The sequence below is a fragment of the Zeugodacus cucurbitae genome, chromosome 5 (genome assembly GCF_028554725.1).
Source record: "Zeugodacus cucurbitae isolate PBARC_wt_2022May chromosome 5, idZeuCucr1.2, whole genome shotgun sequence".
NCBI classification, from domain to species: Eukaryota; Metazoa; Arthropoda; class Insecta; order Diptera; family Tephritidae; genus Zeugodacus; species Zeugodacus cucurbitae.
The window spans coordinates 67,976,481-68,004,215 of NC_071670.1; the positions used below are offsets into that span (position 1 = coordinate 67,976,481).

At 34.9% G+C, this 27,735-nt stretch overlaps 6 protein-coding genes across 22 annotated transcripts; 3 read left to right on the forward strand and 3 right to left on the reverse strand.

Moving 5' to 3' along the window:
* The first annotated feature begins 13 nt into the window (after positions 1-13).
* On the forward strand, positions 14-5,753 carry LOC105211836 (nuclear pore complex protein Nup160 homolog). 2 transcript variants are annotated; one of them, XM_029039978.2, is made up of 15 exons: positions 14-414; positions 473-578; positions 645-1,211; positions 1,272-1,456; positions 1,552-1,964; positions 2,039-2,714; positions 2,775-2,880; positions 2,938-3,120; positions 3,190-3,417; positions 3,491-3,609; positions 3,666-4,304; positions 4,374-4,901; positions 4,978-5,141; positions 5,212-5,445; positions 5,522-5,753. In XM_029039978.2, the coding sequence occupies exons 1-15, from the start codon at positions 330-332 to the stop codon at positions 5,648-5,650; spliced, it is 4,362 nt and encodes a 1,453-aa protein (XP_028895811.2). In that variant the 5' UTR covers positions 14-329; the 3' UTR covers positions 5,651-5,753. The 2 variants fall into 2 exon arrangements, with proteins under 2 accessions (XP_028895811.2, XP_028895810.2); XM_029039977.2 differs by having other exon boundaries at positions 15-414; positions 2,938-3,123.
* Positions 5,666-7,074, reverse strand: LOC105211835 (replication factor C subunit 3). Its single transcript, XM_011183488.3, has 2 exons — positions 6,819-7,074; positions 5,666-6,757 (listed from the first exon to the last, which is right to left on the reverse strand). Exons 1-2 carry the CDS (start codon positions 6,876-6,878, stop codon positions 5,747-5,749), a joined length of 1,071 nt encoding a protein of 356 aa, XP_011181790.2. The 5' UTR covers positions 6,879-7,074; the 3' UTR covers positions 5,666-5,746.
* A 62-nt stretch (positions 7,075-7,136) lies between these two features.
* Positions 7,137-9,359, forward strand: LOC105211834 (uncharacterized). 12 transcript variants are annotated; one of them, XM_054230540.1, is made up of 7 exons: positions 7,137-7,471; positions 7,549-7,623; positions 8,106-8,304; positions 8,370-8,545; positions 8,607-8,819; positions 8,890-9,043; positions 9,110-9,359. In XM_054230540.1, the coding sequence occupies exons 3-7, from the start codon at positions 8,121-8,123 to the stop codon at positions 9,217-9,219; spliced, it is 837 nt and encodes a 278-aa protein (XP_054086515.1). In that variant the 5' UTR covers positions 7,137-7,471; positions 7,549-7,623; positions 8,106-8,120; the 3' UTR covers positions 9,220-9,359. The 12 variants fall into 12 exon arrangements, with proteins under 12 accessions (XP_054086515.1, XP_054086517.1, XP_054086506.1 ...); XM_054230542.1 differs by having other exon boundaries at positions 7,552-7,623; XM_054230531.1 differs by having other exon boundaries at positions 7,138-7,471; positions 7,769-8,304.
* A 564-nt stretch (positions 9,360-9,923) lies between these two features.
* On the reverse strand, positions 9,924-16,230 carry LOC105211837 (hypothetical protein). 2 transcript variants are annotated; one of them, XM_054230527.1, is made up of 7 exons: positions 15,913-16,230; positions 15,476-15,846; positions 14,448-15,396; positions 13,924-14,378; positions 13,623-13,840; positions 13,334-13,547; positions 9,924-11,060 (listed from the first exon to the last, which is right to left on the reverse strand). In XM_054230527.1, the coding sequence occupies exons 1-6, from the start codon at positions 15,922-15,924 to the stop codon at positions 13,336-13,338; spliced, it is 2,217 nt and encodes a 738-aa protein (XP_054086502.1). In that variant the 5' UTR covers positions 15,925-16,230; the 3' UTR covers positions 9,924-11,060; positions 13,334-13,335. The 2 variants fall into 2 exon arrangements, with proteins under 2 accessions (XP_054086502.1, XP_011181792.2); XM_011183490.3 differs by lacking the exon at positions 9,924-11,060 and having other exon boundaries at positions 11,587-13,547; positions 15,913-16,229.
* A 205-nt stretch (positions 16,231-16,435) lies between these two features.
* On the forward strand, positions 16,436-17,993 carry LOC105211838 (uncharacterized). The gene is made up of 3 exons (XM_011183492.3): positions 16,436-16,732; positions 16,799-16,858; positions 16,944-17,993. The coding sequence occupies exons 1-3, from the start codon at positions 16,645-16,647 to the stop codon at positions 17,165-17,167; spliced, it is 372 nt and encodes a 123-aa protein (XP_011181794.1). The 5' UTR covers positions 16,436-16,644; the 3' UTR covers positions 17,168-17,993.
* Positions 17,458-27,448, reverse strand: LOC105211839 (serine-rich adhesin for platelets). 4 transcript variants are annotated; one of them, XM_054230529.1, is made up of 6 exons: positions 26,516-27,448; positions 26,301-26,441; positions 21,244-21,510; positions 18,648-19,017; positions 18,306-18,572; positions 17,458-18,238 (listed from the first exon to the last, which is right to left on the reverse strand). In XM_054230529.1, exons 3-6 carry the CDS (start codon positions 21,462-21,464, stop codon positions 17,960-17,962), a joined length of 1,137 nt encoding a protein of 378 aa, XP_054086504.1. In that variant the 5' UTR covers positions 21,465-21,510; positions 26,301-26,441; positions 26,516-27,448; the 3' UTR covers positions 17,458-17,959. The 4 variants fall into 4 exon arrangements, with proteins under 4 accessions (XP_054086504.1, XP_011181795.1, XP_011181797.1 ...); XM_011183493.3 differs by lacking the exon at positions 26,301-26,441; XM_011183495.3 differs by lacking the exons at positions 21,244-21,510; positions 26,301-26,441 and having other exon boundaries at positions 26,516-27,447.
* Positions 27,449-27,735: the final 287 nt, after the last annotated feature.

Sequence of the window (27,735 nt, forward strand, 5' to 3'; positions counted from 1 at the left end):
AGCAAATTTGAATTATAATCGTGTGTGGAAGAATATTTTAAAGATTTATACGTGTTTTCATATAATTCCACTTTCGTTAATATGTACGTATAAACATAAAGCTTTATTGAGTGTTTGAATTTTAAATAATTATTAGTCAGCTGTTGCGAAATACCAACCAACAGAGCACCAAATAACCTGAGTGAAGTGAAGTCCCCTACTTTTGACGAACTGTATTATCGACATAGTATTGTGTGAGGTTATACTGGTACACAAATCATATCGCGGTTCATAAGCACAATTGTTATTGAAGTAAATAAATTTGTATTTATCCAAGACCTGCTATAACAATGGATGGTCCGAGCTTATTTTATAGAGAAGTTTTACCAGACACTTCATGTCAAGAAGACTGGACCGAGATTCAATTGAATACAGGTAAGTGAACTTGCGAAATATCAAACATAATTTTGTATAGTACATATGTATTTTTTAGGCGCGACGCAGAGCACTCTACAAGATATTAAAGTTGTGGAAAAGGCCGGCGGATATTGTTACCAAAATGTGCAACTCAATCACAATCGAAATCGTTTTATTTATTGGTAGTAAAGCTACAACATAACCAATTGTTATAACCCTTTAATATTACTATATATTTTCCGTCATAGGCATACATACCAAGATGTCTTGGAGCTATCGGAAATTTGTTTAGACTTCACTTTGTATAAAAACAATGTTCGGTATAAATTTTCCGACACTCCCGTCTTAAATGTTGCAATAAGCGAACAAGATCGGTTTGTCACTATTCTAGTGACAACTGTGTGCAGTTTACACCATATAAAATTCCCACATCCAGATACCTTGGCAGATGGTGGTGCCAGCAATACTACTTCAAAAGCCGGTTCAAGCCATTTTCAATCAGCTGCCGGTGGTGTGTCGATAGATTTTAAAGATTCGCAAACGTTTTCAATCTTTCACGAAGCTAATAACTCATCAGTGCGCGATCCGAGCAGTTTCTATGTTATTGATGCCCAAAATGCCGGTTCAAATGCAGTGCCCCATGCTGCAACCAGTTTTTTGTCGCCCAGTGGTGAAGAAGCATACTTTGCTTTGGCGTGTCAATCGGAACTTGTGTTGTACGTTATGAATTGTGAAAACGGTGCAACGACTTCGCAGGCATTGAAGGAAAATAACATTATGCCGCGTCTGTTTTCAAATTTGAAAAACGCATTCACGTAAGTTGTTAAAAACGAAGAAAAAAAATTACAAATTAACCAATTGCTTTTTGCTTACAGTGGTAAAAGTGACGCTTCAGACGCTAACCATGCCAATTCAGTCGTGTTCAATTACATCAACGGACAAATATACTTATTGGCTTTATATCGAGACGATCAGTTACGCGTGTGGTCCACGAATAATTTTCAGTGTATATGCACATTTGATTGTGTGCGCGATAACAACAAAGCACGCACACAAGGGCGTAAGTTTAAGCCATTACATCAATAATGCCATTTAAACAAATTTTTGTAGTAATTTATTATTTATTATTATATTAATTATTGGAAATTCTTTCAGCGCAAAGCAACGTTCTACGTAAAATAAGTGACACATCAGTGTGCGCCTTTTTATCGCATGCGAATCGCTCGGAATTTGTATGCATAGATATACACGAAGATGCCGGATCGTCGGCGGGATTGAGCCTAAGTTATCGCAAAAATATACCCGCACCTCAACTTGATTTAGCCGATTTTGCAGTGGCTGAGAGTAGAATTTGGGCATTGTGGACGAATGCAGAAGGTGAATTTAGTATCTCAAATTATCCGTTAATGCGCGGTCTGGGCATGTGTTGGTCTTCAGTAGCAATGGAGCCGCCACCAGATCGTTATTGTATTGGAAATGACCACAGCATGGATCCACGTGAAGCGTATTGCAATTACATTTTCCAACGTGGCACATTCGAAAGAGAAGTCATAGCGAAAGCATTATTTGTGAGCATTACCATTGAATCTTATTTAAATTTGATTTGTCAACTTAATTTATAACAATTGGTATTTTCTTGTAGATGTTTCGGCGTACAAATCTGCGTTTCGAATCGAAACATTGCACACTGCCAATACTGAAAGACCAAGTTTGCCAAGCTGTCGAGGATGAAATTCAAAACGAAGTTAAAGAGTTCGACGTTACTGATGAGGATTACTTGGAAATCGCCACGCGTCAATGGGAACGTTTCTATTCATGTTGCGAACAATATCACTTGAAATCTTGTCAACCCTGTGGACTCTTCGTACTTGAGTCAATCGATGGCGTATGTTTGGTGAAAAAGAACAATTTCTCATTATTGCGCCCTTGCGATACGTTAGAGCATCTTATGCTCGCCGATGAAGATCTCGACACAAGCACAATTGTTGCCACAAACTTTGCAGATAATGAGAGTGTGGGTGAAGACCTCGTTACTTTGGTATCCATTGTAGCACAATTAGAGCGCTGGCTCTCAGATGAAATCAAATCGGACGTGGATAAACGCCTGTACCGTTTAGAAATGCCAAACGTGTTCATTGCCAAATTGAGTGATGAAATATTAGCAGGCGATCCCGATCGTGAAATACTGCCAAGCACTTTCTTAGTTTGGATTAGACAAAAATTGCAGTCCATTAATGATATGCGTATGGCGATGACGCTGCTGCTCGATAGTCTACGCATGGATAATGGCAATCCAGCTGGAATGCAAACCAATTTCGGTAGCGATGATTAATATTTGAAAAATTTACATTTAATGAACCGTTTATTTATATTTAAAGGTTTATCGCAATCGTCGCAATTCGTCAATTCGGTTGGTGTGCTCTTTGGTAGCCATTTGGGTTTGTCGGTGCTATCGGAAACAGTACGCCAAATAACTGCCGTAAAGTAGGTGCATAAATAACGGCGTTTGTGCAACTAAATAATATTTGGTTTTATTTCTAGATTTTCTATTTGTCGTAACCTCCTCATACTGCAACAAATACTAATCGATACGTATTCACTCAACGTTGATTTGTTGGAGACCGTGCGATCGCATTTTATACCCGACATAACCATTTTCCTACAATCCTACTTCGTAATGGGCTGGATATCGCAGACTCCTGTGAATATTAACGCGGCTGCTTCGTTGTAACTATATAATCGTGTCTTTATTATATAATTTACTTAAAAAAGTTTTTTTTTTTTTTTTTGTAGAGAGAGCTCCATTCAGCGCTTGAATCTGTTGCAACTTACAAATGGCTCTGGACGTATATATACAAATGGTGGCAAATACCATGTATCTCCTTTGCTGCGTGTCTTCCTCAATGCGAAGGGCTTGTATACAGCTGGCGCACTGTACGCCGAGAATTTCAAAGATAGCGAAAATCCGCCTACATGGTCCAATACATTGCTGCCGCTAACTACAATTGTGAGCCAGTTAATGTATGTTGAATTTTGCCAAAAATTTTGAGGTTATGATTGATGTTAATTTTTCTTTTTTTTTTATTCCTTATAGTTGGCCCGTCTCATTCAATTTTGTATTTGGTGAATGGTTGTTTGGCACTTGTCAGCACATTGCCATACAGGATTATGTACGTCTGCTAAGCAATTGGTGTGAATGGAATATTTGCTCACGTATGTTAACTCATTCGATTCAAAGTTGCCATTAATATTTTCTTTTTAAACTTTAGGACAATTTATACTTGCTGTATCTTTGCTGGACTGTGGGGAAACATATAAGGCATATGATCTTTTCCTTCAGTCCGCCAAAGGTGTGCTGCGCGAGCAATTCTTGGTGGACAAGATTCTTAAAGGTAGCGCTCTAGCTAAACATGCCGACAATTTGACAGCGTTGAATGAAGATGGCGTTGGTGGCGGTGGCGATAATTTGGAGAGTAATATCAACAATCAGGTCATTACGCAATATTATTTGAAAGTGATACAGTTGCTTGAGCAGCATAACGCCTTGGATCACATTATTTCAATGGCACAAGTAGCGATTGGATTGCTGGACAAATCCGACTCACAGTTGCCGATGTTTCAGTCGATTGTGTTCAATAATCATTTGCAATTGGAGCATTATGAGGAGGCTTACCACTCGCTCATCTACAATGCGGAGCTGTCGCGTCGCAAGGATTGCTTACGACAGCTGGTCGTCACTCTGTTTAATCGCAAGAGACTCGATCTGTTAATGCACTTCCCTTACGTGGGTTTGCATGAGGAGTTCGAGAATATTGTCGAATCGCGCGCACGCTCACTGGTAATTGATCAAAATGAGGTCTATGACTTTTTGTATGCGTTTCATGTGAATAACGGCAATATGCGAAAAGGTAAACGAAAATTTTGAGTTAATTAATTTACGTGCCACAAAACATTGAAGATTTCCATTTCATTTACAGCATCTGCCGTCATGTATGAACAGGCGATGCGTTTTCAGCTGGAAAGCGATACCGTGGAATCCATGGAGAAGCGCTGTTCGGCTCTCTTGGTTTGCATCAATTCGTTGCATCTAATCGATCGTCGGTATCGTTGGATTGCAAAACCTGTAATAGGTTTAGACGACGCACCGCCACCGAGTGCCGCTAACGATGCCGAGCCAATGGATAATAGATCAGATGAGGAGTGCATACAAGAACAAGTGGTGGTATTGGAAATAAAAGATATAAAACGTGAACTACTACAGACGGAGGCGTTGGTGCGACTTGCTGATCATCGCAAAGATGTGCAGACCTTCATCAATGCAGGACCACAGGAGCTGGCGGTTATCCTATCTGGCTGTGGTCTATACACCGATGCGCTGAAATTGGCCAACGGCTTTGAAATATCACCGCTGCCCATATTCGACAGTTTAACTGCTGCATGTGTTCGCATTGACGATGAAGGCGCCAATGAGGCATGGGCGTGGTTGCAAGAAAACGACTTGGCGGGTAAATTATTGTCATTTCTTTTAACTATGTTGTTGCCTTATGTTCATCTGTATATGTGTTTTTTTCTACGATTCAGACTTACCTCACCGCAATAAGCCTGCCGACATGGCCTGGTCACTATTGCAAAAATTAGTTTATGACAATGAGTTGGAGAATTCGACACGTATACGTAAATCTGTGGTGAATAAGTTGTTAAGCTTGAACGCGTTTGTGCCACAATGGCTCTACAATGACTACAAGGTATGTAATGCTGTGAGCGACTGAATTATAATATTGATGTTGATAAATATTTTATTTCTTTTCTTTATAGTTGGCCAATTGCAGGGAGCTTTTGTATTTGTTTGTGAAACATAATCGGTTGCTTGAAGCGGCCGAACTGGCACAGGAAATGATAAGCGCAATGCTAGGAGCTGGCAGTGAATATTTTAGCTTTAAACATGCTATCGCCGTTACAAATCCGGAAATGTGCTTGCCTGTCAACACACTGGATCTTTTATTGCATGGATTGCGACTAAACGCCGATGCAGACATAGAGTACAAACAGGTGTGTAGAGAAGATGCAAATTATATTGTAAATATGCATTTCACTCTGAAACTAATATTTTTAATACGATTTTTAGGTACTCACTGAATTGGAAGACATTGTGCAGAACTATATTGAAACGGCACAACGCACAGCAGAAGACAAAATTCAAATGGTATTTCAGGAAGAACATTCAAAACATATGCGGCAGCAAGCTGCGGCTTAATTATACTTTTTATAATCACCTTTTGTAAAGATTCCAGTTTTTATTACTTTCTAAAACATTACATTAAACAAATAAATTTTTCACCTTTTCACACAACTAAAAATCGTCCATCATCATCGATTCGGACATGAATTTCTTATAGATATTCATAAATTGTGCAACAAATGCCTCCAAATGAAATATGTGTTTTGAGCCATTTTGCATGCGGTGTTCGTATAGGGTCGCATACTCCAAAGTTTTCGCTTTAATTGACATATCACAATTTCTCACAAGTTGCTCTACTAGTCCACGAAAAATCATGTCTGGTGGCACTCCTTGGGCAAGCAGCTCATATAAACGATCACGTATTTTCTCTAATTTCGCGGGCGTTTGTTCCGTCACTATTTGATTAGCTGTTTCGCGCAAATACACTTGCCAGTCTAGTTCAACAATATCCTGTTGCCCAGTGAAAGGATATTGATGCACCTTACATGCTTCCAACATTAACAGCGCACGCCGTAAATTATGTTCACTTTTTTCCACTATACGTGCAGCCAACTCGGCCGGCAATGTCAAACCTTCACGTTTGCAAGTCAGTTGAAGTACCGATATTATTTCATCTTCGTTGGGCGCTGCCACACGTATACCCAAACAACGTGACCTTATTGCCGGTATCACACGCGACGTAGAGTTTACTGACAGTATAATGCGACATGTAGCTACATACTTCTCCATTGTACGACGAAGCGCATGCTGTGCATCTTTGGTTAGTTCATCTACTTCTGAGAGTACTATTACTTTAAATTCACGCTGTCCGGATGCATCAATTTGATGTGTCTGTGCCACTTGCTTAATAAGGTCGATAACCACAACGCGATCATAAATACCCGCATCTGATGGATTGACTTCTAGATGATAATTACTACCAACAGTCATGACCTCCACTTTTCTATTCGACGGTGTGGTAAAAGTCATTGTTTCATTGCGTAGTCTTTCAACGCCGGCACCATATAATTCGCGCAACAAGCACATAATCCGTGTCTTCTTACCAGCACCTGAGGGACCATAAAACATAAGATGCGGGAAATCCCCTTGTTGACAAAGATTTCGCAAATTTTCAGCTTGCTCCTGAGGAAGTAATTTTGTAAATGCTATATCAACATGCTAGAAATATGAAGGCACAACTTACTTTGTGATAATCTAATTTGGCTAGCTCACGCGGACGATGTTTATCAACCCACAGAGCCATTTTAGCGCTTTCAGTTTTTAGTTAATAGGTGAATTACAAGAATTAATGATTAATAATAACCGGAGCAAATGCAAATATATTTTTGGTTCAACTCTACAATAACGTAAATAAAACACAACTTTTCACCGGCTGGCGCGCGTTTCACATTTGCTCTATATAATATTTGATTTGTTTCATCGATTATATTAAGATATGTAATCGATTACTCCTTCGCATTGCTCAAAATAAAATCGAAAGAAGGCAAGTTTTTTGTTTTTGCTCCTGTCTGACAAACATATTGGGGCATCTCGATGGGATATTTATAAGATAATTTCGAATACACATATGTTCATATAATATATGTTAATTGGCTTAAGCAAGCTCACCACTTTTTTATCGTCGTTTGAGGGTTTGAAAAGCTTCAGTTTAACCGGATTTTTAACCACTTATGGATAAATATGTTTCGCAAATTTCCCAAACAAAACAAAACTAGTTTTCTCATTTCTTGTTCTTATTGAGTGAGTGCGAAAGAGAAAATATAATTGTCATTAGTTCCAAAAAAATCCCAAAAAAACTATTGAAAACGCGGTCATTTGCGCTCATACAAGGAAAAGGTAAGTCGAGTGGATTTAATGTTATTTTTAATTATTGTTTATATTTAATTAATTCATTTATTAACATTATTTTGCAGCAGTTTCAAAATTCGCAACACTCAGTAGCAGTTTTGTCATCATATATCGTAAATCAGCAGCAGCACAAAAAAATTGTAAGTTTTGTCATTAGTATATTTATTAGTGAATTTTGTTTTATGTTTGAAATGGCCTGCGCAATTCATACATTTTATGAAAACAAATGTGTCTAAAGCGGCTACGGAAGTAATTTCTAATGAATTCTCATCTATTTTATACTAGCAGACCGTTCCGGCTTCGCACGGGTTTAAACAATTATTTCAAGAATTATAACACTTATACACACTCTGCATATATATGTCCTTTTCCGTATCTTGCGTGGGTTCATTTTAAAAAAGTAAAATGAGAAAAATTCGAACATGAAATTATATCTTATTTGCAATGAGCTAAAACTTGAATACGACTTCTAGTCTTTGGTGTCCGTTGTCTTTCTATTATATTATATAGGCGTTGGGAACACTCAGAGCGAGCTTGTATATTTCTAATATTTTGTTCTTCAAGGCGCTGCACACGCTCCGTACTCTAACATAACGGATTATAACTCTGCAATTATCTTTAGAATTACTATTATAACATGAACAAACGGACGTTTTCAAACCTTTTGAGTAAGGAAAAGGCTAAATATGAGGCAGAAGTTGCGAAGTTTCGCAAATTAAATGAATCTTGTGTATCAGAAAGCGATGGTATACTATCTACAAGCGGAGCAGCAGTTTCTGATGAAATACACTGTGATGCTAAAGATGTAAAACTGCGAGATGGTAAAACGAATTTATTTTACTTGTGTATATGTTTTTCATTCTATTAATTGTAACTGTCTTTATAGAAGAAGAAATTAGGCAAACTGAGCGTATGGCCACCCAACCCGCAGTTAACAGCAACGAAACAACAGATACCGCAATGGTACTGCAACAGATTTTGGAGACCCTTGGTAGGTTGGAATCTCGACAAAAGGAAATTTTAAATCGGGTTTCAGCTGTGGAAAGTGCTCTTGCTGAGAAGGTATTTATTTAACCAATTTTGTAATATTTTATGATTATTTAATATTTATTTTAAATTTCAGATGCCCGAACGTGCAGAGGTGCAAGCGCAAGGGCAGATATTGCGGGAGTGTAAGGTGCTCTCAACAAAAACCCACCGTAGTATAAGTCGCATCACTGGCGATGTGGGGAGCGAGGACCAAATTTTGTTGCAAAGCTTACTCCCTATTTCGTCAGAGGAAACACTAAAGAAGATGGAGGAGCACCTTACACACAAGGCTCACGCTGACGCTATGGTAAGTTCATCCTTCTTTCCATATATATGTATGTACATATATAGATATATTAATAATTATACATTTATAGGCGCACATCATCTTCAATTTAAAATCGACCAACAATAGCATCGAAAAAGTGTTGCAGTCACTGTTTAGCGACGAGTTGGTGTGGCTATACAATTGCGATGGAAAAGCTGGAAAAAAGGCGCTGATCAAATTAAAAATAGTAGACCTCACTCTCGGTAAATATTACAAAAAAAAATTCATACTTTCATTTATTTAATTTTTAATGTTTTATTTACTAATAGCTGCATTTCCAAGTATGCATATAGACAAGATTTCAGCAATTAAGCATTATGTTAGGTTAAGTCACAATAGATATAAGCAAATTAGGCGTAGCATTAAGAAGAGTTTTTAAATTTAATTTTAGATTTTGGTTTTTCAAATAATATTTATTAATAATTAAATTTTGTATATACTTGAATTAAAAGAATACATTTTTTTTTGTTCTATTGTATGTAAATAAAAAACGAATTTCACTCGTTTAATGTACTCATATTTAGTATACATGTATTTTAAATTTCGTTGAATTACTTATAGCCATCTATAAAAATATATACAGTATCGGACAAAACTAAAGCTAGTGCGTTTTTTATCACGGCATAAAATCCTGTTAAAAAAAATTAGCGATAGATCCCCGTGTAGGGACGGACTAGAAATCTAAAATAATTTAAACTTTTGATGCCTCTATTGGCAGTTTAAAATGCTTCTTTCAATCTTTCTTCAAGTTGGTGGGTTAACGTCGGTTTAACAAGGTTTTCGCCACTTTTGGCTGACAGGTTGGTTGGTTTAGTTTTAATTTCCAAAAAAATACCGCAATATAAAACAGGTGCTGCTGTTCGCTGTATGTATTACTTTTCATGTTATTGCAAATGACCTTGTCAAATTTTACACTAATTCTATTAATCTTTAAACCTGTTTTTTCTTTATTTTTTCGAACACGATAAGGAATAGCGTTTATGTCTCTTTAAACGGGCTCTATTTTTGAATACCTTTCGGCATTGGTTACAAAGAAATTCCTTAATTGGACTTAACTGCGTTGAGGATTGATTTTGTTTTATATTTGTTTTATGTTTTGGTTTAATACATTGTTTTTTTAAGGAGTATTCTGTTGAACTGGGTTGGTTAACGGCAATGTTTTCAACAGAAGTCACTTCAAACGATTGTTTGGACATTAGATGAGATTTTTCTCGATTGTTAATTTTATTTTCCAACGTGAAAATACCAATTGTATCGTTCCTTTGCTCATCAGTAAACGTTGCGGCATTTACATTGTTCTTCACATTATAGCTGGTACTTACAACAGTTTCTTCGACACACTCTATGTCCTGATTACTCAGTTGATTATTACGGGCATTTTCCACCAGTGGACTTGTATGAGCTACATTTATATGCTTTTCTGCTTGATAGTTAGTTTTTTGAATGTCTCTATGTTGCGGACTTGAAGATTTGTTTATTTGTTTAAATGCTTGTTTAGCCGTATACTGAAATTCCAAAAATTTGTCAATTTTTTTACAACAGCGTTCACAAATACTAGTCGGCCAATGCTCTGTACCAGTTCGTATTTTCAATTTGTTGCATTTATCCAACCAGCGTTTCACTTCCGTATTATTTAAATTTAAAGAATCGCCTGTCTCATCTTTCATTTGACTTAAACAGGTGTTGCAAAAGTACTGTAAATTCTTTAATGTTCTCAGCGAAAAGTCCTCCTCAAGTAGTAGCTCGCACAAAGCAGTCGAACAATCTAATGCAGTTTCACAAAATTCATCGAATGCTCTTATTTTATTATAACAAATTTCACACAATTGTTTTGGACTATCGTTTATAGTATTGATAACAATGCCGGTTTTCTTTTGATACGTTCTCGCCAAATCTTCATTGCATTGTAGGTTTCGTAAGAATTTACCTTCCTCTTCCGTTGTGGATGGCGGAAGTTCTTGTAGACAAGCAAAGCAGCTATATGGCATTGTAATAACGTCAGTGGATATTAGTAAATTGTAAATAAATAAATTTATTTACTTTAAGTACTCTATTATACACATGATACACTTTGCAATCATTCCACCGTATAGATCCTTTGATAAGTGTGCAAGGATGCCACTAAAGTACTAAAAAATATCAAATTGGGGGTGCCAGATCTGAATTATTATGAATTCAAATATAAACGCAAATTTATTTAATTTAATGCGCTTCCATTTCCTGTTAGTAAGACAAATAAAACATTCAACTTTGTAGGTTAAGCGATAAATTGATTTATTTGGAAAGCGAGTCATACAATATACTTTAACATTATTTTTATGTATAGTAGTGGTACCACTTTATAATGTTATAGTTGTAAATATGTAAAAAGTGTTTGAACATAAGTAAAGTTATGCATTAGCCACTTAAAATAAAAGCTAAAAAAAATGCAAACTTATTAATAACAGTCAAAATATTGTAATACTGTTTCTGAGCATTTAAATATATATGTTTGTTGTAGATTTATTGTAGAATTATAATTGTTTATATATACTTATATATGTATAACAGAGTCTTTGTAGCATAAACATTATTATAAAATCAGATTTAATATAATATGTATACTAAAATAAGTTTACTTAAAAGTGTAAAATTAGTTCACTTATATTAATACTAACAATACAACCTCTTGAAACGTTATAAAATTAGAGTTTATATATATAGTTATGTCACAAATATATAATATTTTTAAATTGTTGTTGATGTGCATAATTTTATGTCAAATATTTTGTTTTTAGGTACCTAATAAGAAATATGCGGCTGAACTAACACTAGATTTTAATTTAAAAGCAAAAAAACAAATAAAAAATTAAATGAAAGTGCGCTTTGCTCGTTTAAACTATGAATGTCGGAGTATAGGAATAGTTTATGTATTAAAATTGTAGCATTAAAATTTATTTTATTTTTTTAACTTTTTTACTGCAGATTATTATAAATAAATAAAGTAAAAAAAATATTTGCATAATAACTGTATAACTTACGGTTAACGAAACTTTAATGATGATATGATGCATTTAATGTGTTTGTGACATTTGTTGCGCTTACAAAATAAATATTTTTAGAAGTAATATTACAAAAAAATTACAAAAGTAATTTGTTTATATTATAAATAACATTTATATACACAGCTGGTCTGTATGTTAGTAATAAGAGAAAATATAAAAAATAGAATTTCGTGTATCACAGTTTTCGCCAAAAATTTTCGATTTATTTACCATTGAATTTATACGAAACAAAAAAAAATAATTATACGTACTGGCAATTTGTTTTTAGTTCATAACACATTTGAAACAAATAAAAAATCATAAATTAGTATACGCTTATTAAATGATACGTTAATTAACATAATCAATTAATAAAAGGAACATTTAAAATATTTTAGAATACACATACTTGTATTAATAAAAAAAGTCTGCTTTAAATTTCAAAACATGGCACTTACTAATATATTTTGAAGAGAAAAACTAAAATGTTTACTTCACAACGCTATAATAGATTTTAATTAATACATATTGTGCACTGCATGGCACCAATTCGTTATATATTTTTGATTAATTATTGCAAGCCGTTTATACTATGTGGAAGTGAATTATTTAACATCTTATTTGTTAGTATATATGTATGTATGTTAGTGGGTATGTATTTCGATTAAATCTACTTTTATCAACATTTATGTTGAAATTGCACATGTGCCTACTTGACGATTTTAAAAACCTTTGCGCATTTTTTAGTTTAAAATATTATCTGCGTTTGACACTACAACACATTGATTAATAAGATAGGTTTAATTATTATTTTTTGTTTTTATTATTACTTAATAAATATGCGAATAGTGCGTTATTTTCATTTTTATAGAATTCGATTTTACACTTACATAACTAAAGAAAGACAGCATATGCTAAATCAATTGTGCACTTAATCTAACATCTATATAGCATAAGCATTAAAGAGTGTTAAGAGTTTTTGGCTAAAACTACTGTGAATTAATGTCGGAACGATTTTGAAATGCCTTTTCTTTTAAAACTTTTAAACGCTTCTACAAAGCTTGAGTTGAGATATGATAATACTAATGAAACAATCTCTACACCAACCATATTCCTTTCTATGCTATTAGTACCAAGTCTCTTTATGTTTCAGTCTTGTTCTTGGCTTGCGAGTTTTAATTAATATTTGTAAAATAGTTTAAAAACACACAAAACATTGTAGTTTAAACAAAAAGGAACTGAACACTTAATAAAATTACTAAAATCACGATTTATGAATTTCTGAAATAACAAACAAAAATTTCTAAGAGTAGATCTCGCTGAAGATTAGCGTTGAATTTTGTACATAATAATCTCAAAATTAATTTTTTTGGGCAACCTTTCTCTCATAAAAGGTGTAGAGCAAAACACAAAAGACCTTAAAATGTTTAAACGAAAATATAAAATGAGAAAACGAAATGTTTTGCTTACGTTCAGTTGGTCAAATTTTCCACTCTGTTAGCCACCATTAAACCAGCGCCAACGCCACCCATTATGTTGTTACCGGTATTACCTACCGACCCGTTATTTGTAGTTATTAAACCAGTGTTGCCCTCACTTTCGCTTTTCCACGATGACACCGGGATGTGTGGCGCTGGCAAGCAATTGCGTAAGGTTTGTACAATTTGAATTGTATCCAAAAGTGCTAGGGAGTCAATTACAATTAATTTAATTACATTATAATATTTGAAATATTAGACATCTGAAATGTTATGCTTACTTTTTTGTAAGCTCTCACTTTGCTTGCCATATGGTTTGCACATAGACGGACGTATATAGGTCTTCATGCGCGCCATATTTCTCATGAGCTCGGTAAAAATACGAACTATTTTATCCTGGCCCACTGGTAAAGGGTCGCGATTATTATCTGGCACAGTCCAGGCGCCATTATGTAATGCCAGCAAGTCCTTATTCGATTCAATAGATTCCAAATTGGAGCTGTGACAATTTTTTTCCAATGAAATAATTTGTTTTTGTATCCCAGATTGTGTGCCTCAAAAAATCGAAAAATATGTACTTACCGCAATAGTTCTACATTTTTCTGAACAATTTGCTCAGTGGAGTGCGATGACGATGATGACGACGAGTGACTGGAGTGGGCACTAGGCGATTGCGATGGCGGCGGCAATTGGTGGCTATGATGAGCATTATTGCTGCCAATACTCCCGCTTACACCAATGATGTTGTTGGTACTTGAGTTGTTAACGGGATTGTGTCCCGCACTACTGCCGCTGCTATTGCTGCCAGCACTGTTGTTCATGCCACTAATCGTTGATGGCAAAACGGAAGTTCCGCTTAAATTTCCAATTCCGGTAGCGTTATGACTGTTATTTCCACTTCCGGTCATACCGCTATTACCGCTGTTTAGGGCACTGCTGCTAGTAATCGGTGCACCACCACATGCAGCAGTGGAAGCTGATGGCAACATAGGAGAACCGCCAGCTGCCTGTGCAGCTGCAGCGGCAATGGCAGCAACCTAAATGTTAAATAAAACACCGTTAGCGTACACATACGTATATTTAACTAACTTTACGCCTGCTCTTACCCGAAAATCATTAATGCCCTGCATTTGTAGATTGGCCGCAGCTGCAGCTACTGCCATTGGATCGAAATGTTTGGGGTCTAATTGTTGTAGCACGCGTTGCTTCTCCAAAGCGCTCAAGTTATTGAATTTTTCCAAACTTTGTTGAGCTAACGCCCGACTTTGTTGTTGCTGTAGCAGTGCGGCCGTCAATTGCTGTTGCTGTTGTTGCTGCGCTACAGCGGCCGCTTGTGCTTGTTGTTGTTGCTTAGCGGCGGCAGCAGCAGCCGCAGCAGCAGCTGCTTGTTGTTGTTGCTGTTGATGGTGAGCTGCTGCTGCAGCAGCTGCACTAAGTTGCGATAATTGAGATTGTATACTGTTTTGCTGCTGCTTTGTGAGCATTTGAAGTTGACTCGGTACGACTGGCACTTTCCCTGTCGATGAGTGTGATGCTGTTGAGCTTTTTGTTAAGTCAACTTCTCCGCCTGCACTAACGGAACCACCAACAGAAGAACTAGCAATACTGCTACTGCCCCCACCGGAGGATGAAGAGCCTGCAGATGAGACACCACTATTTGTTGATCCAGGAACCATGGAATGTGGTGGTGGTGGGGGCAAGTGTGGCAAATGTTGTAGAAAATCTGCGTGATTCACACCCGGAAATTGCTGGTCCATGAATGGCAATGGTGACATACCAAGATGATTTTTATAATAACGGCAAGCAGGACTGGGACAAGACTGTACAACTTCTATGATGAATTCCTTTTCCATACCGAAATTTTCGCGTCCAATTGTGTAAGATTCAATCACTGCACGCACCGTCGCTTCAACACTCAAATGTAATCCATGTGGACCAGACATATGCTTAAGCATTACAGCGTTGGCAAAATGTTCAAATGGTAGGACAATTTTGCCGTTCTCACGCAATATTAAACGGCCTTGTGCGTCCAAAGTCAAGCGATTGGCCAGAACTCTAAAATAATGAAGCAAGCCAACATTAAACTTTAAAGTATATAAAGCAAATATAATGCACATATTAGCACAATACATACTGTAGATAGGCAGCACTGGGTAACATAGCATTATCTTTGAGATCCGTAAAACATTGTAACAATTCGGCACTTGGATTCCATCCCTTGTTTTGCAAGTATAGCTGTAAGAGCATATACAGCTTTTCCGTTACGTATCCAACACCTGGAATACCGGTACTGCCGCCAGTTTGTATTTCACCATGAGATACAGCCGCACCCATGCCATGTCCACCACCACTACTACCAGCACTGCCTGCTCCGCCGCCCCCACCACCCAGACCACCTACTCCAACGCCAACTCCAACACCACCTGGACCCTTTGATAGCGCTGCCTTCATTGTTTCCGACAGATCCAATTTATAATTTTCAGGATAAAAATTTTTTACGTGATCCTAAAAATGAGTTATGCAAATGTAGAGTATCGCAATTTAGGTGCAACTATTTTTCCAATAACTAACCAGATTATTCATTTCGATAGTTGTGTTGCTAAACTGCTAAATTTATAACGAGAAAACACTAATATACGATTTCGCTTCCTCCACTGTTTATTTTTTAATTAACGGTAACGAATATTTGATATATTTTGCTAATAAGAAAAAAATTCAGTGTTTTCTTACAAGAAAAACTGAACCTGCTTGAAAATTCCTATCGGATCTACTTTCGACTTTTTCATATTCCTTTCAGGATTTCGCTTTTGAACAATTTTCGCGAATTTGCATGCATAAGAAATTCAACTTGAAATCCTTTCCATTTAGTTTTGTTTACTCTCTGCATTTTCTTAGTTTTCAGGGTTGCATGTGAAAAAAATATTAGATTGCGTAAATAACGCCGAAAACTTTTCAAGTTATTTAAATTAGAAAGACTAACCTTTTGGTGCTTTATTTTTAAATATTTAATATTAAATTGTTGTTTTTAATATAATTAATTAATGATTTTGAGGGAAAAATCTATTAACTAATATGAATGTGAATTATTTATCGATTAACATGTTATCGCTATATGTAAAAGTACGTTTACATATGAAAATAATCTCGTTCAATAATCTAATAACCGTTTACATAGTCAAATGAGATTATTAACTGTCAATTGTGTTGTATTTGTTTTCTTATTGGTGCAGTTTAAATTCTCATGAACCAATTTTAACTCGGGAACTAAATAATAAACAAGAGCATATAATAAATATTAAAGATATGAAAGAAAAACAAAAGAACGCGATTGTATACTTGATTGCGCAGATGGCTGCCAGTAGTAAGAATTTGGCAGAAATACGGAAAAGACGACAGCTCAGGTTGGCAAGCATATTAAAAGAGATACACATGCGAAATGCGTTATTGCTTTTTGTAATAAATAACAATAGACCAAAACATTTATGGAATTTGGAAACATTGGCGGAAGAGAGCACGGGTTTGTATTTATGTTTATAAACTAATTTATTACAGTTCACGAAGTTGTAGAGTATCCACCATCGCAAATAGCTCTTCCATTGCAGAAGAATTGCCGCTTGCAGACGGGGAACCTGCTAAGAAAAAGAAAAGGACAAATGTTTCAGTTAACATTCAAAATGAATTTTTGGAAGAATTCCGAGCTTCGAATAGGAGAATAGCGGCCAAAATTGAAGCAATTAGAGAGAATGACAGGAAGGCCTTGCAAATTGAAGGAAAGAGAAATGTCATCCTCGAAAAATTTCTGGAAGCTTTTAAACAAAGCAAATAACCATGAATTTCATTCGCGGAATTGTGTCCATTTCCACCGACATATCTTAGAAAACATGAGAACTGCGTTTTACACTACAAAGCTGCTGCAATTTCTCATCCCATAAGGTCAAGAGAAGTTCAACTTATTCTCTGTTCCACTTTAATTTTTAATCTCGAATTTACGAGATTGATTTTGTATGTTAAATCTCTTTTCTTAATTACGGATTAACGAGTTAAGCTTATAAATGGATATTAAATGCGATATATGTTTTATAATCCCAATATGTATAAAATAAAACAAAATTGGTATACTTTTCAGATAGTCGTACTTCAGCTGCACTGTCTCTTGTTTTTAATATTATTAAAATAGCATATAAAAGAAATGTGTATGTATGCAAATATGTTTGCATCTACATATGTATGCATGTATTAAAGTAGTATTCCTTCATATACATATGATTGCATTTTTACATATCAATAACTTATTATTTATTTTGTATTAAATACATAAATATTAAAGATTTATTCTCCAATATAGATCTCTTAAACACATATGTATATTATATTTACCTTACGCACTAATCAGCAGGAATATTTCATGTTAACAATTGGCAATTTCTCTTAAGTAATTCAGCGAATGCAAGTTAGCCTTGCATTTAATATTATTAATTGTATATATGTAAATATATATACTGGACAGACTCGTTTAATTGGATATTTTGATTTCGTAAGACATTGTGTATTGTGTATACAAAGTTGATTAACTCTGCGTTTTATATAAAAATAATTGCTGTTGCTCAGGTGGTCCAGGTTAAGAAATTGTACAATCGCAGCACATCAAAGTGTAGTAAAGACACTTTACCACTTTGTCGTCTTCATCGGTAGCGCCATCTTTGCCGTTTTGCTTGCTCGGCACGCCGTCAAGTTGGTCTAATTCCTTCGTAGTTGAGATCTTCTTCTTCTTTTTCTTGTTCTTCTTACTCAATAATTCCTTGCTATTGCGGTCCAGTAGTAATTCATCAATCCATTCCAGATCGTTACTGGGCAACTTTGTATTATCCGATATGCTCTCGATGGAATCTATATCATTCTGTGAATAATTTTTTTTGTTTTTTATTTATTAATATAACGGTATTAGTACATTAAGCCGACATTACCTGGTGATTATTATTTTCATTTTTATGATGATGTTTCTTCTTAGTAGATAAACCAGCCAATGCATCTCGTTCACTATGCTGTTTAGGGGTGTTGGATGGCGATGGTGTGGTCGCTGTTGAAGCCGTCGTACCAGCCGATGCATTCAGCAGCACACTAGTCGCGCCCTCAGGTGGTGGGGTATTAAGACCATTTTTCGGTGGTGATGGCAAGTCGTATACGTCGATCTCGTTCGAGATATCTTTGCCGAGTATAGAGAAACGATTCTCCTGCAGCCGAAGCGATATTATAAATATTTAGCCAACTTTTTAAGTGGTTAAACTCAAATTGTCGTAAGTACTTACATCCATTATTTCTGCCGTTGTTGTTGTGGTCACAGTTGTAAATGTTGTTTTGGCCGGCATACTGCTATAGCTTGTACTTCGATCACTATCAGTTGTGCTTGTAGTTGTTGTAACAATTAATTTCGGTGTGGCACCAGTGTCGGGACTGTTCGGTACAGATACGAGAGGCGCTGTAGAGGTTGTACTACTGGGAGTTTCAGCCGCGTTATGCACATTGGCATCAGCGATTATGTTGCCTTCGGCTGTTGAGATAGATATTGTTGGCGTTGTTGTTGAGTTGGTACATTTCTCCACACCCACAGCGCCGAGGGCACAAGCAGACGTTATGCCAGATACTGAAGGACCGTCAAAAAGATGATTGTCAGGATCGCTAAAGATGAAATATGTAATGAAAAGTAAGTTACTAAATTGGAAAATCAAAAATCGAATGGTCATGCTGTTTTCCTTAAAAATGTGCCAGGCAGATGCTTATGGAATATGATTATAAAGATATATATGTTGCATATTTCAATAAATGTACATGTGTATGCATGAATGTATGTATTTAAACATATGAATGCTAGTTAGCGAGTACACTTTTAAGTTAAATGCGGCATTTGATTGTTTTGATTGTACTAGCATTACATGTGCATTACTTGAAGCGATGGAATTGTACTATGTCAATAATTGGAGTTTCTGTATGCGCATCGCGTTCATAACAATGCTTGTGTGAGGCGCGAATGATGATGTCACAATAAACAAATGACAATGTATGATATAAATAATGGTTGTATAATGTATTTTATATGGTATGTACGATATGTATGTAGAAATAAAGTTCTCTAACCGTTAATGTTTAATGTTTTAGATAGTACTTTTGCTAAATTTTTGTTGTTATATTTTATTTTTCCCTTTCAAACACATTTAAGTCACACACGTGTGTTGGCTTTAATACTTAAATATACGTATGACGTATACTTTTTTTTTGGACTGAAACTCTTTTTGCACTCAATGACTAATCGGTCTGGTTTCCGCTTTTATGCACTCAGATTTTTGATTTTTTTTTATAGGTTTTGACAAATTTTTACATCGTTTTCGTTTTTTGCCTAAGATTGCCTTGGTTGTAGTTATTCAAACACCTCCAGAAAATCAGAGCGAATAAATACCAGCAGAAGAAGCAAATTAAACGTATGAAATAACACTGAAAGATGCTCAACATCTTCGGCATCCGTGTAGCTGAGGTTGCGCGCTGTTTAATGAGCACGCTAAAATCCAAAATCTGGAAAAGCTCACACCAAATATGAGTAATTAAACATTTAGTACACCAACGCAAGCACTAAACAACAAAACACCTTCCACCAATAAGTGAACAGCTGAGATTGAGATTTGCCAGTCGCATACTCATGTGTGTTGGCTGGCTGGATCCAGTCAAGCGTAGTATGTATGGAGAAGCTCAAATTGCGAGTAGCGTAGCCAGTATGCTTTAGCTTTGTTTCAAATATACATATGTAGATACCGTGAGTGGTTGGAACGTTCGCAATGAGCTTGTACAATGAAATCTGATTGCTCTAAAGCTAGGTAAGAGAGACAGAGTATTACATTTTTAAACAATTTTTGTTTATACAAAAGTTGGAGCGCGAATTGTAAACAAAAACAATAATTGTCTCATTTGTTGCAATTTTTGTGAGTCTTGTTATGGAGCACGCTTGCGAAGTTATGTTTACAATTGCGTTAAGTCTCCGAGATAACTTGGACGTTGTGTATGACATATCAATCACGAATGTATGTATGTATATGGAATATACATATAAAAAACGAAAAGAACTTCGTTTGCTAATCCGAATGGTGTTCCAGTGAAGGTCAATTTAGATAAGATAATAAAAGATTCCTGTAATGTTTTGTGCAATATCTTCATCATAATAGATTTAATCAGTCTTACAAGATTGTTGCTGAATGAAACATGAACAAAAATTTGCTAAAAATTTCATGGATATTTGGGATTTGCTCTTTGGAGTATAATCTTATCGTCTAAAGACTAGATATGTTATATAAAAAAAATACTATAATTTATAATTTATCAAAATTCTTTATAAATGAATTCCTTATAAATAACATGAACAAAGATTTGGTAAAGATTTCGTGAATATTTGGGATTTGCTCTTTGGAGTATAATCTTATCGTCTAAAGATTAGATTCATATGTTATAAGGAAAAAATGCTATAATTTCAAATTTATCAAAATTCTTTATAAATAAATGAATATGTAATTAGTACTAGGTTTAGTTGATCAAACAAATTTATGCCATGAAGGGGTTTAAATGTAAGAATGAATTGAATGAATTTCAATTTGTAATGAAATATTTACATGCGCATGTCACTTTGGTAAAAAATTGTGTGTATTAAATGACAAAGCAGTTATTTAAACCTTGATGAATTATGTATGTAGATATGTATTAACTTACGAATACTATTTAATGCCATCATCCACTTATTATTGCGAAAATATGTACAGGATTAGAGTGTGAAGATGTTGAACACCGGTTTAAAAGATATAGTACAGTTAAGTTTGATTTAAAATTGATTTTTGAGAAATTTTATTATTTACGGTGGCAACTTACGCATCTAAGAGGTCTTTTTGATTTTTACTCCCACCCATGGACCACACTTCGCTTTTCTTTTGTTCACCTTTGTGCGACACATGTTTGTTGGTGGAATCGAAGCGACCTTTGGGATGGCTTTTACGTCCACCTGGTATCCATAGTATGCGGAGACCTGACGAACCGGATGACTTATTTGATAATTTGCCGCTACTAAAGAATTTATTACGCGACGAAGACATTTCTGCTGTTGTTGGTATTTATTTGGTTGGCTTATTTTGAAATGCACTTTTTTGTAAAACAAAAATATATGATAACATAAATAAACAATTATCTATATATATGTAAACTAGAACATCAAGAATGAAGTATTTAATACTAACATACATATGAACATAATAATCCGACGACGGGCTTTTAAGGCGATAAAACGTTGTTCTTTGTTTTGGTAATCTTATGTACTCTTATATGCTCTCGAAGTAATATCAGTCAAAACGGCTTTTTAAATCATTATGTCCTCACGTATGTAAGCGGCAGACATTTCATGAGGTCATGTGAGCAACCAAACTAAGGTCTCCAGTTTGACTAATTGAAACCTCATACATAAATTTTACATTTTCTAAATACTCTTGGACTTGAGTATACCCCAAAAATTCTTACGTGACTAAAATATTAATTTTCCAATAAATTTACAAATCTATGCTTCTTAGTTACTTTTCGCCAAGTCTTTCGTAAACCACACATGTAAACAAAAGTGAGAAGAAATGAGTGAAACGTGATGTTTATTGGGTGCACGAACTAAAGACGTATTGTCACCGCAAACACCAAAATGCTTGTGTTGCATGCAGCCATATTCTTACTCATACAAAAACAAAATCAAAGGAAAATGTAGGAAAGAATATACCTGGTCACAACAGCCAGAGTACGTCAAGATCGTTAAATGTGGAACGACTTAACGCAATCGCTTTGCGGGCATGTCAATAGACCCCCAAGCATTAGCCAACAATCGCCCATAATAGTAGCTATCTATACATACATATATACGCTTACTAGCAAAACAAATGCTGTTGCGTTGTTAAACGACTGTGAGACAACTGCAGCGCGGCTTGGCACGGCTTAATAAAACAGCATAATGAGTTAAAACCTTTGGAGCATTGGAGACACTATTGGTTGCAATAATATGCAAATATAAAACCTGTCTACCGTCTTTTATGGCCTAGACTATGCATACAAGTGTAAAAAAGGATAAGAGGATATACTCGACCTAAACTTCAGACGGATGCTGCTTGCACAGCGTTAACGATGTCCCGCCAATTCACCTTTACCTGACGATCAAAATTAACTAGAGTTTAGGTTTTAGTTAATAGTTTTGTAAGTTCGGGGAAACGATAGTATTTCGCAAGTGAATTAAAAAACTTATCACAAAATTTTTCGATCCTCAGGAGTCAACACGAGAATTTATAAAAACTGTTAACAAATTTAATGTGCAAATATTTTTTGCCATTGCATCTTTAGATAGTTTTCACTTCGAGAGTGAAAATGTGACGTTTCTCCAAAAATATGTTTTTAACAGTTGTTGGTTTATGACAAAAATTCGGTCGATACAATTTACACTTTGGTAACCCTAAAACGAGAAAATTGTACTGTTTAGCATTCTGCGTACTTAAGCCTTCCAACAATCGCTGCATGATGCATTGATCTTCAAAGCTGAGCGATCGATCGTGTGCAGCACAGAATATTTTTACGGCCTTATGCTTGGTATTGTTGTTTAAAGCTATTGGAATTTCAGTTTGGTTGCTGGTTGCGAACTTGTTTTATGTGTACTTAAAGCAAGAACAATGCGAATAACTCAGCTAAGACTTTGAGACAAGAAGAGCTGTAGGCTCACACACACACAATAAATAAGAATTTAGCGTTGGTAAAAAAGCTGATGCTTTGTTAGACTTCTTGAAGCTCTACTATTTAACTTCTTCGTTCGGCGGGTGGATAATTTGAGGCTTCAAGTTAAAAATCATGCTCTAAAGATAATTTCAGTTACTTGCTGCATTGTGTAATTTGTAATTTATGTGACCACACCTCGCCAGGTCGATTTGTAATTTGTATTTTATTACTTTTCTGCATACTCGTTAAAAAGCAAATGCCAATAAGAAAGAAATACAATTATTGTACATTTGGTTGTATGTATGTATGTATCTATATAACCACAAAAAATGTAAAATAATCACGTACAAATCAAGCAACTCACGAACGTGTACATACGCATTGTATCAAAAGTGAAAATAAATATAAACTTCACGCACTTGTAGAATACGAAAAAGCCCAAGTTTGGAATATTCATATGTATGTAGCAGCAATAAAAATGCCAAAAGATCATAGCGTTGCCGCAGCGGGCGACGACGACAGGAAAGGTGCAGCCGCAAACGAGGTTTCAATTAATCTATCAACGTGCTTTGTTCACTTGTTGCTGTAGATTAAGGTCAAACGGGCTAGCGGACAAACCGCGAAAAATACTCGATTGTCAAGCTGACTAAGCAAAGAGCCACACATTTGTACATTTCGGAATTTTTAAAAATGTAGTGCAAAAGTCAGTATCAATTACAATATTTGACAATACGATTTTCGGCTAGCTGTAGGCATATGTAGATCTCAATAAATTTTATGTATATTTTCTTCTTTATATAGAAAATATTAAATATTCATTTGTTAAAAAGCTGTTAATTTTTGAAAATGATTGTCATAATTTTCTTTAAATTTTAATTACAATCCTTTTTATTTGCTTGACCAGGACTGTCATTGAATTTGCCATATTGTACATCACACTTAACCAATAATTTAAGGCACTAAAGTTTCTCATAAATGTCAAAGTTTCTAAACATGTTTAGCATTACTTTTAAAAAACTGACTTTTGTTATTACACACATTGAAAATCATTTTATGCTAGAGCGCACAGATATCTATCTAAATTTTAAATTTTAATTATATTTGGCGACGTCATTGCAATCAGTGCAAAATGCATTCAAGCAAGTGTTCATTTGTCAGTTAAGATTTAATTAACTTTCATATCAGTGTTATTGAAGAATACATGTGACATTACAACACTCTTGTTGTTGTTGCAATTTATGAAGTATATGATATTTACTTACATACGATAGATATATACATATATATGTGCGATATTCCTAATTGTATATCACGAGATTTAAATTGAATGAACCACAGCATCGTTATTCGCAAGTCTTTAAACGAAAAGATGTGCAAATGTCCATACACACATACATATGTACTTTAAAATACGTTATTTACTTATTTAGAACAAAAAAATAACGATATAAAGCCACAAATAAAATTCTAAAGAATACTGCGGACACATACTTATAAATGTACAGTGTCGTTAAAAATAATTGAACATACAAATATTCAGTATATAAAACTGCCGATTATATATGTATGTAGTTCTTCTAAATCTTGCACAGAATTTTAGAAGTAGAAACTTGATTTACAATTATTATGGCGCTTTGACATTCCATTTCCTTTATGAGTTTACGTGTCGCAACTTGGCTTACTGCTCTTTTTGTAGCGACACTGTAAGTTCGAGTATTTACTGTTCGCATGATCTGGTCTGGACCGGTAGAGTAAAAAAGTACAATCAACACGTTAACCGGACTCGTAAGCAGCAACAGCGTCGACTTAACTGAAGACTATGGCGGACGTAAGTTTTGTTTTGTTTACGTCTATAATGCATTAACGCTTTACGATAATTAATAAAGATCGTTTAACACGTATCAACAAAAATGTGCATAACGAAATGCAGAAAAATATAAAAACGTATGTACATGTACATATATGCAGTTGTGGAAAATAATATGTACTAATAACTTAAGTGAATTACTGATATACTAAATAAAACTAATATTTAGAACACTTTTTAGTACACGAGATTATTAGCACATTTGTAGACAGAATGCAAATTGTTCGATCATGTTGATGTGCCTCAGTAAGTATTTGAATACAATAAAAAGATCTTACAAATACTCTGTAGGCCAAATACTCAATGGACTTGGGTCAATTATAATAGGCTGCCAATATCAAATTTTCTTCGATTGTACGAGTGTAACTATACTGCACTCATTGTACATGAATATGTAGCTCGATTGTACCTGTATCGGTCTATTTATTAATAGTAAATACAATCGATATATATCTCTCTGCCTATACACAGCTGTATGTACATATGCATGTACGAAAATAAACGTGTCCGATACATAAACAAAACAAAATACAATTTCAATCTATGCTGTTGACAATTTATAAATACAATACGTAAACTGAAACACGTTTTATGAAGGGTATCAAGTTTTGTTGACAAAAAACTAATTGAATTTATTCCTAATTTCAATATAAATTTGATCATTATTAAATATAGTATAGCGTTAATATTATCTTTGCCTTTTAAACAGGTATTTATGGAATTCAATGAAGTGAGTCAAAAACCGTTGGCACCTTGGAGAGGCCTATCAATTTTCATTTAATATATAACACAAACATACCTTTCCATGCAAAGATACACACAATATTTTCATACATATTGTAAATTTGATTTATATAACGAAACTTGCCATGTTTGTATTCTTCAACTTAACTAACTTCCCTGTATATCACAACACTTTTTTATTGACAAGCAACAGCAGGAATCTGCTTTGCCTGCCACTACAAAAACTCGTTTGTTGGTTTCAACAACACGAAAAGAAGCAGGTTGTCTTAGCTTTGGCTTGGCTTATTACCTTTACTGATGAAACTATTCGTGTACCAACTTCTGGTCTTACGCCTCTCACAAACGAACAGCTATCACTTGTTAGTTAACGACTGCTGTTACGAAATTAGAAAGACAAATTCATCAGGTTTTGGTAATGGATTAATTTCTCAATTAAACGGAACGTTAGTTCTTGATTCCTTTGAAAAACGTGACTAGCATTTTCGATCATCACAGTTATTTCTTCTATCCTAACTTGCACGAGTGTAATTAATTTATTTAAATGATGACTTTGACCTTGTTCTTCAATTAATCTTGGAACACTTACCGTTAAGTATTTAATTTATACTATTCTATTCGTACTTTGTAATCGTTCAACATCACATCAATTTGTAAGATGGAGATTGGAGATTATAACTTTGATAGCAATAGAATAGTTGTAAATGTACATAAGCACATATTTCATTAACTAAAATGAATTAATAAATAACGGAAGTATTTTTATGTTATAACCCGAACAAATAACGCTTAGGTTTTACTCACCTCCACTGTTTGCTATTCAGCAATTTTATGGTGCTGCCTGTTTTATTGAACGCTGAGATTCCAAACATTAAAGTTAAAATTATTATTGGACGTCTTAAGATTCACTGGTTGACTAACTAAAGTCTTCTTTGGCACCAGGCTTCTTTTACGGGCACTTGTATGTGCTAACCATGAAATGATATGTTTGTATACCGCTGCAATAGCTTACGTTGGTGTAGTGAGTATATAAATATGCATGTATGTATCGTTCAGTTCGGCGAAGAAAGTTAAAAACCAGTTGGACAAGTAGAGTTTTTTTCGGTTGAACAAAAGCATCCCACCTTTATCCAGAAGATATTTAATATGCACAGAATCGTCAATAAGCAGAGTGTTTGATGCACACGTTTGGTATTACTACACAATGCGAAATGTTTAAAAACTTCAATAGTTGGGTTCAATTGGTTGTATCACTGGTTATACCGTTTTTCTGAAGAAATTATTTTAAGTTGACAAAGAAATGTTGTATAGTCACTTTATTTGCACAAAACAGAAATGAAAATTGTTGACGTTGCTGTTTCAACACTTTAAGCTACCAGTCTTTATGCCTACGTGAGGCATGCTTCGCTGCAGAGATTTTCTCTACATGTTTCAAATACAAGCGGAGTAAGAAATGGTGTTTGTCTTTTCGGCTTTTTCTTTGTAAGCCAAAAAATACTTGCTTTCTTTTAAATTTAAGATGACAATAATTACATCACTTTTCTTTAAGTCCAATTTGGGCTATTATAAACAAACTCATTATAATTTATAAAGACTATTTACACTTTGTGCAAGAAAACAGCGTAAAGGTAAATTATAAAGCCGGGATATAATTTTGTTTTCAAATCAATACAACAAACAGTCGTCAAACTATTTTGAACACTTCTTTACACATTCAATTTCGGCGACAAACTGAGAAAATATTTAATGAAACAAAACGAACAATAACAGGGCTGCATTACAGTTGTATATTAACTTTTTGAAACGTACTTTTACGTTAAATGGTAACACTGACTGAATAGATAACGAATAAATGGCGCAACAACACAATGATAATTACATGACGCTGAAAACGATAATCTTGTTTACGAAAGAGAGGTATAAGATTGAGAATAAATATTCACAGAAAGCACAGAGAACACAAACTAGTTTTGAACCTTCTCCAGAGAATGTAAAATATATATATTATACATTCTCTGTCTTCT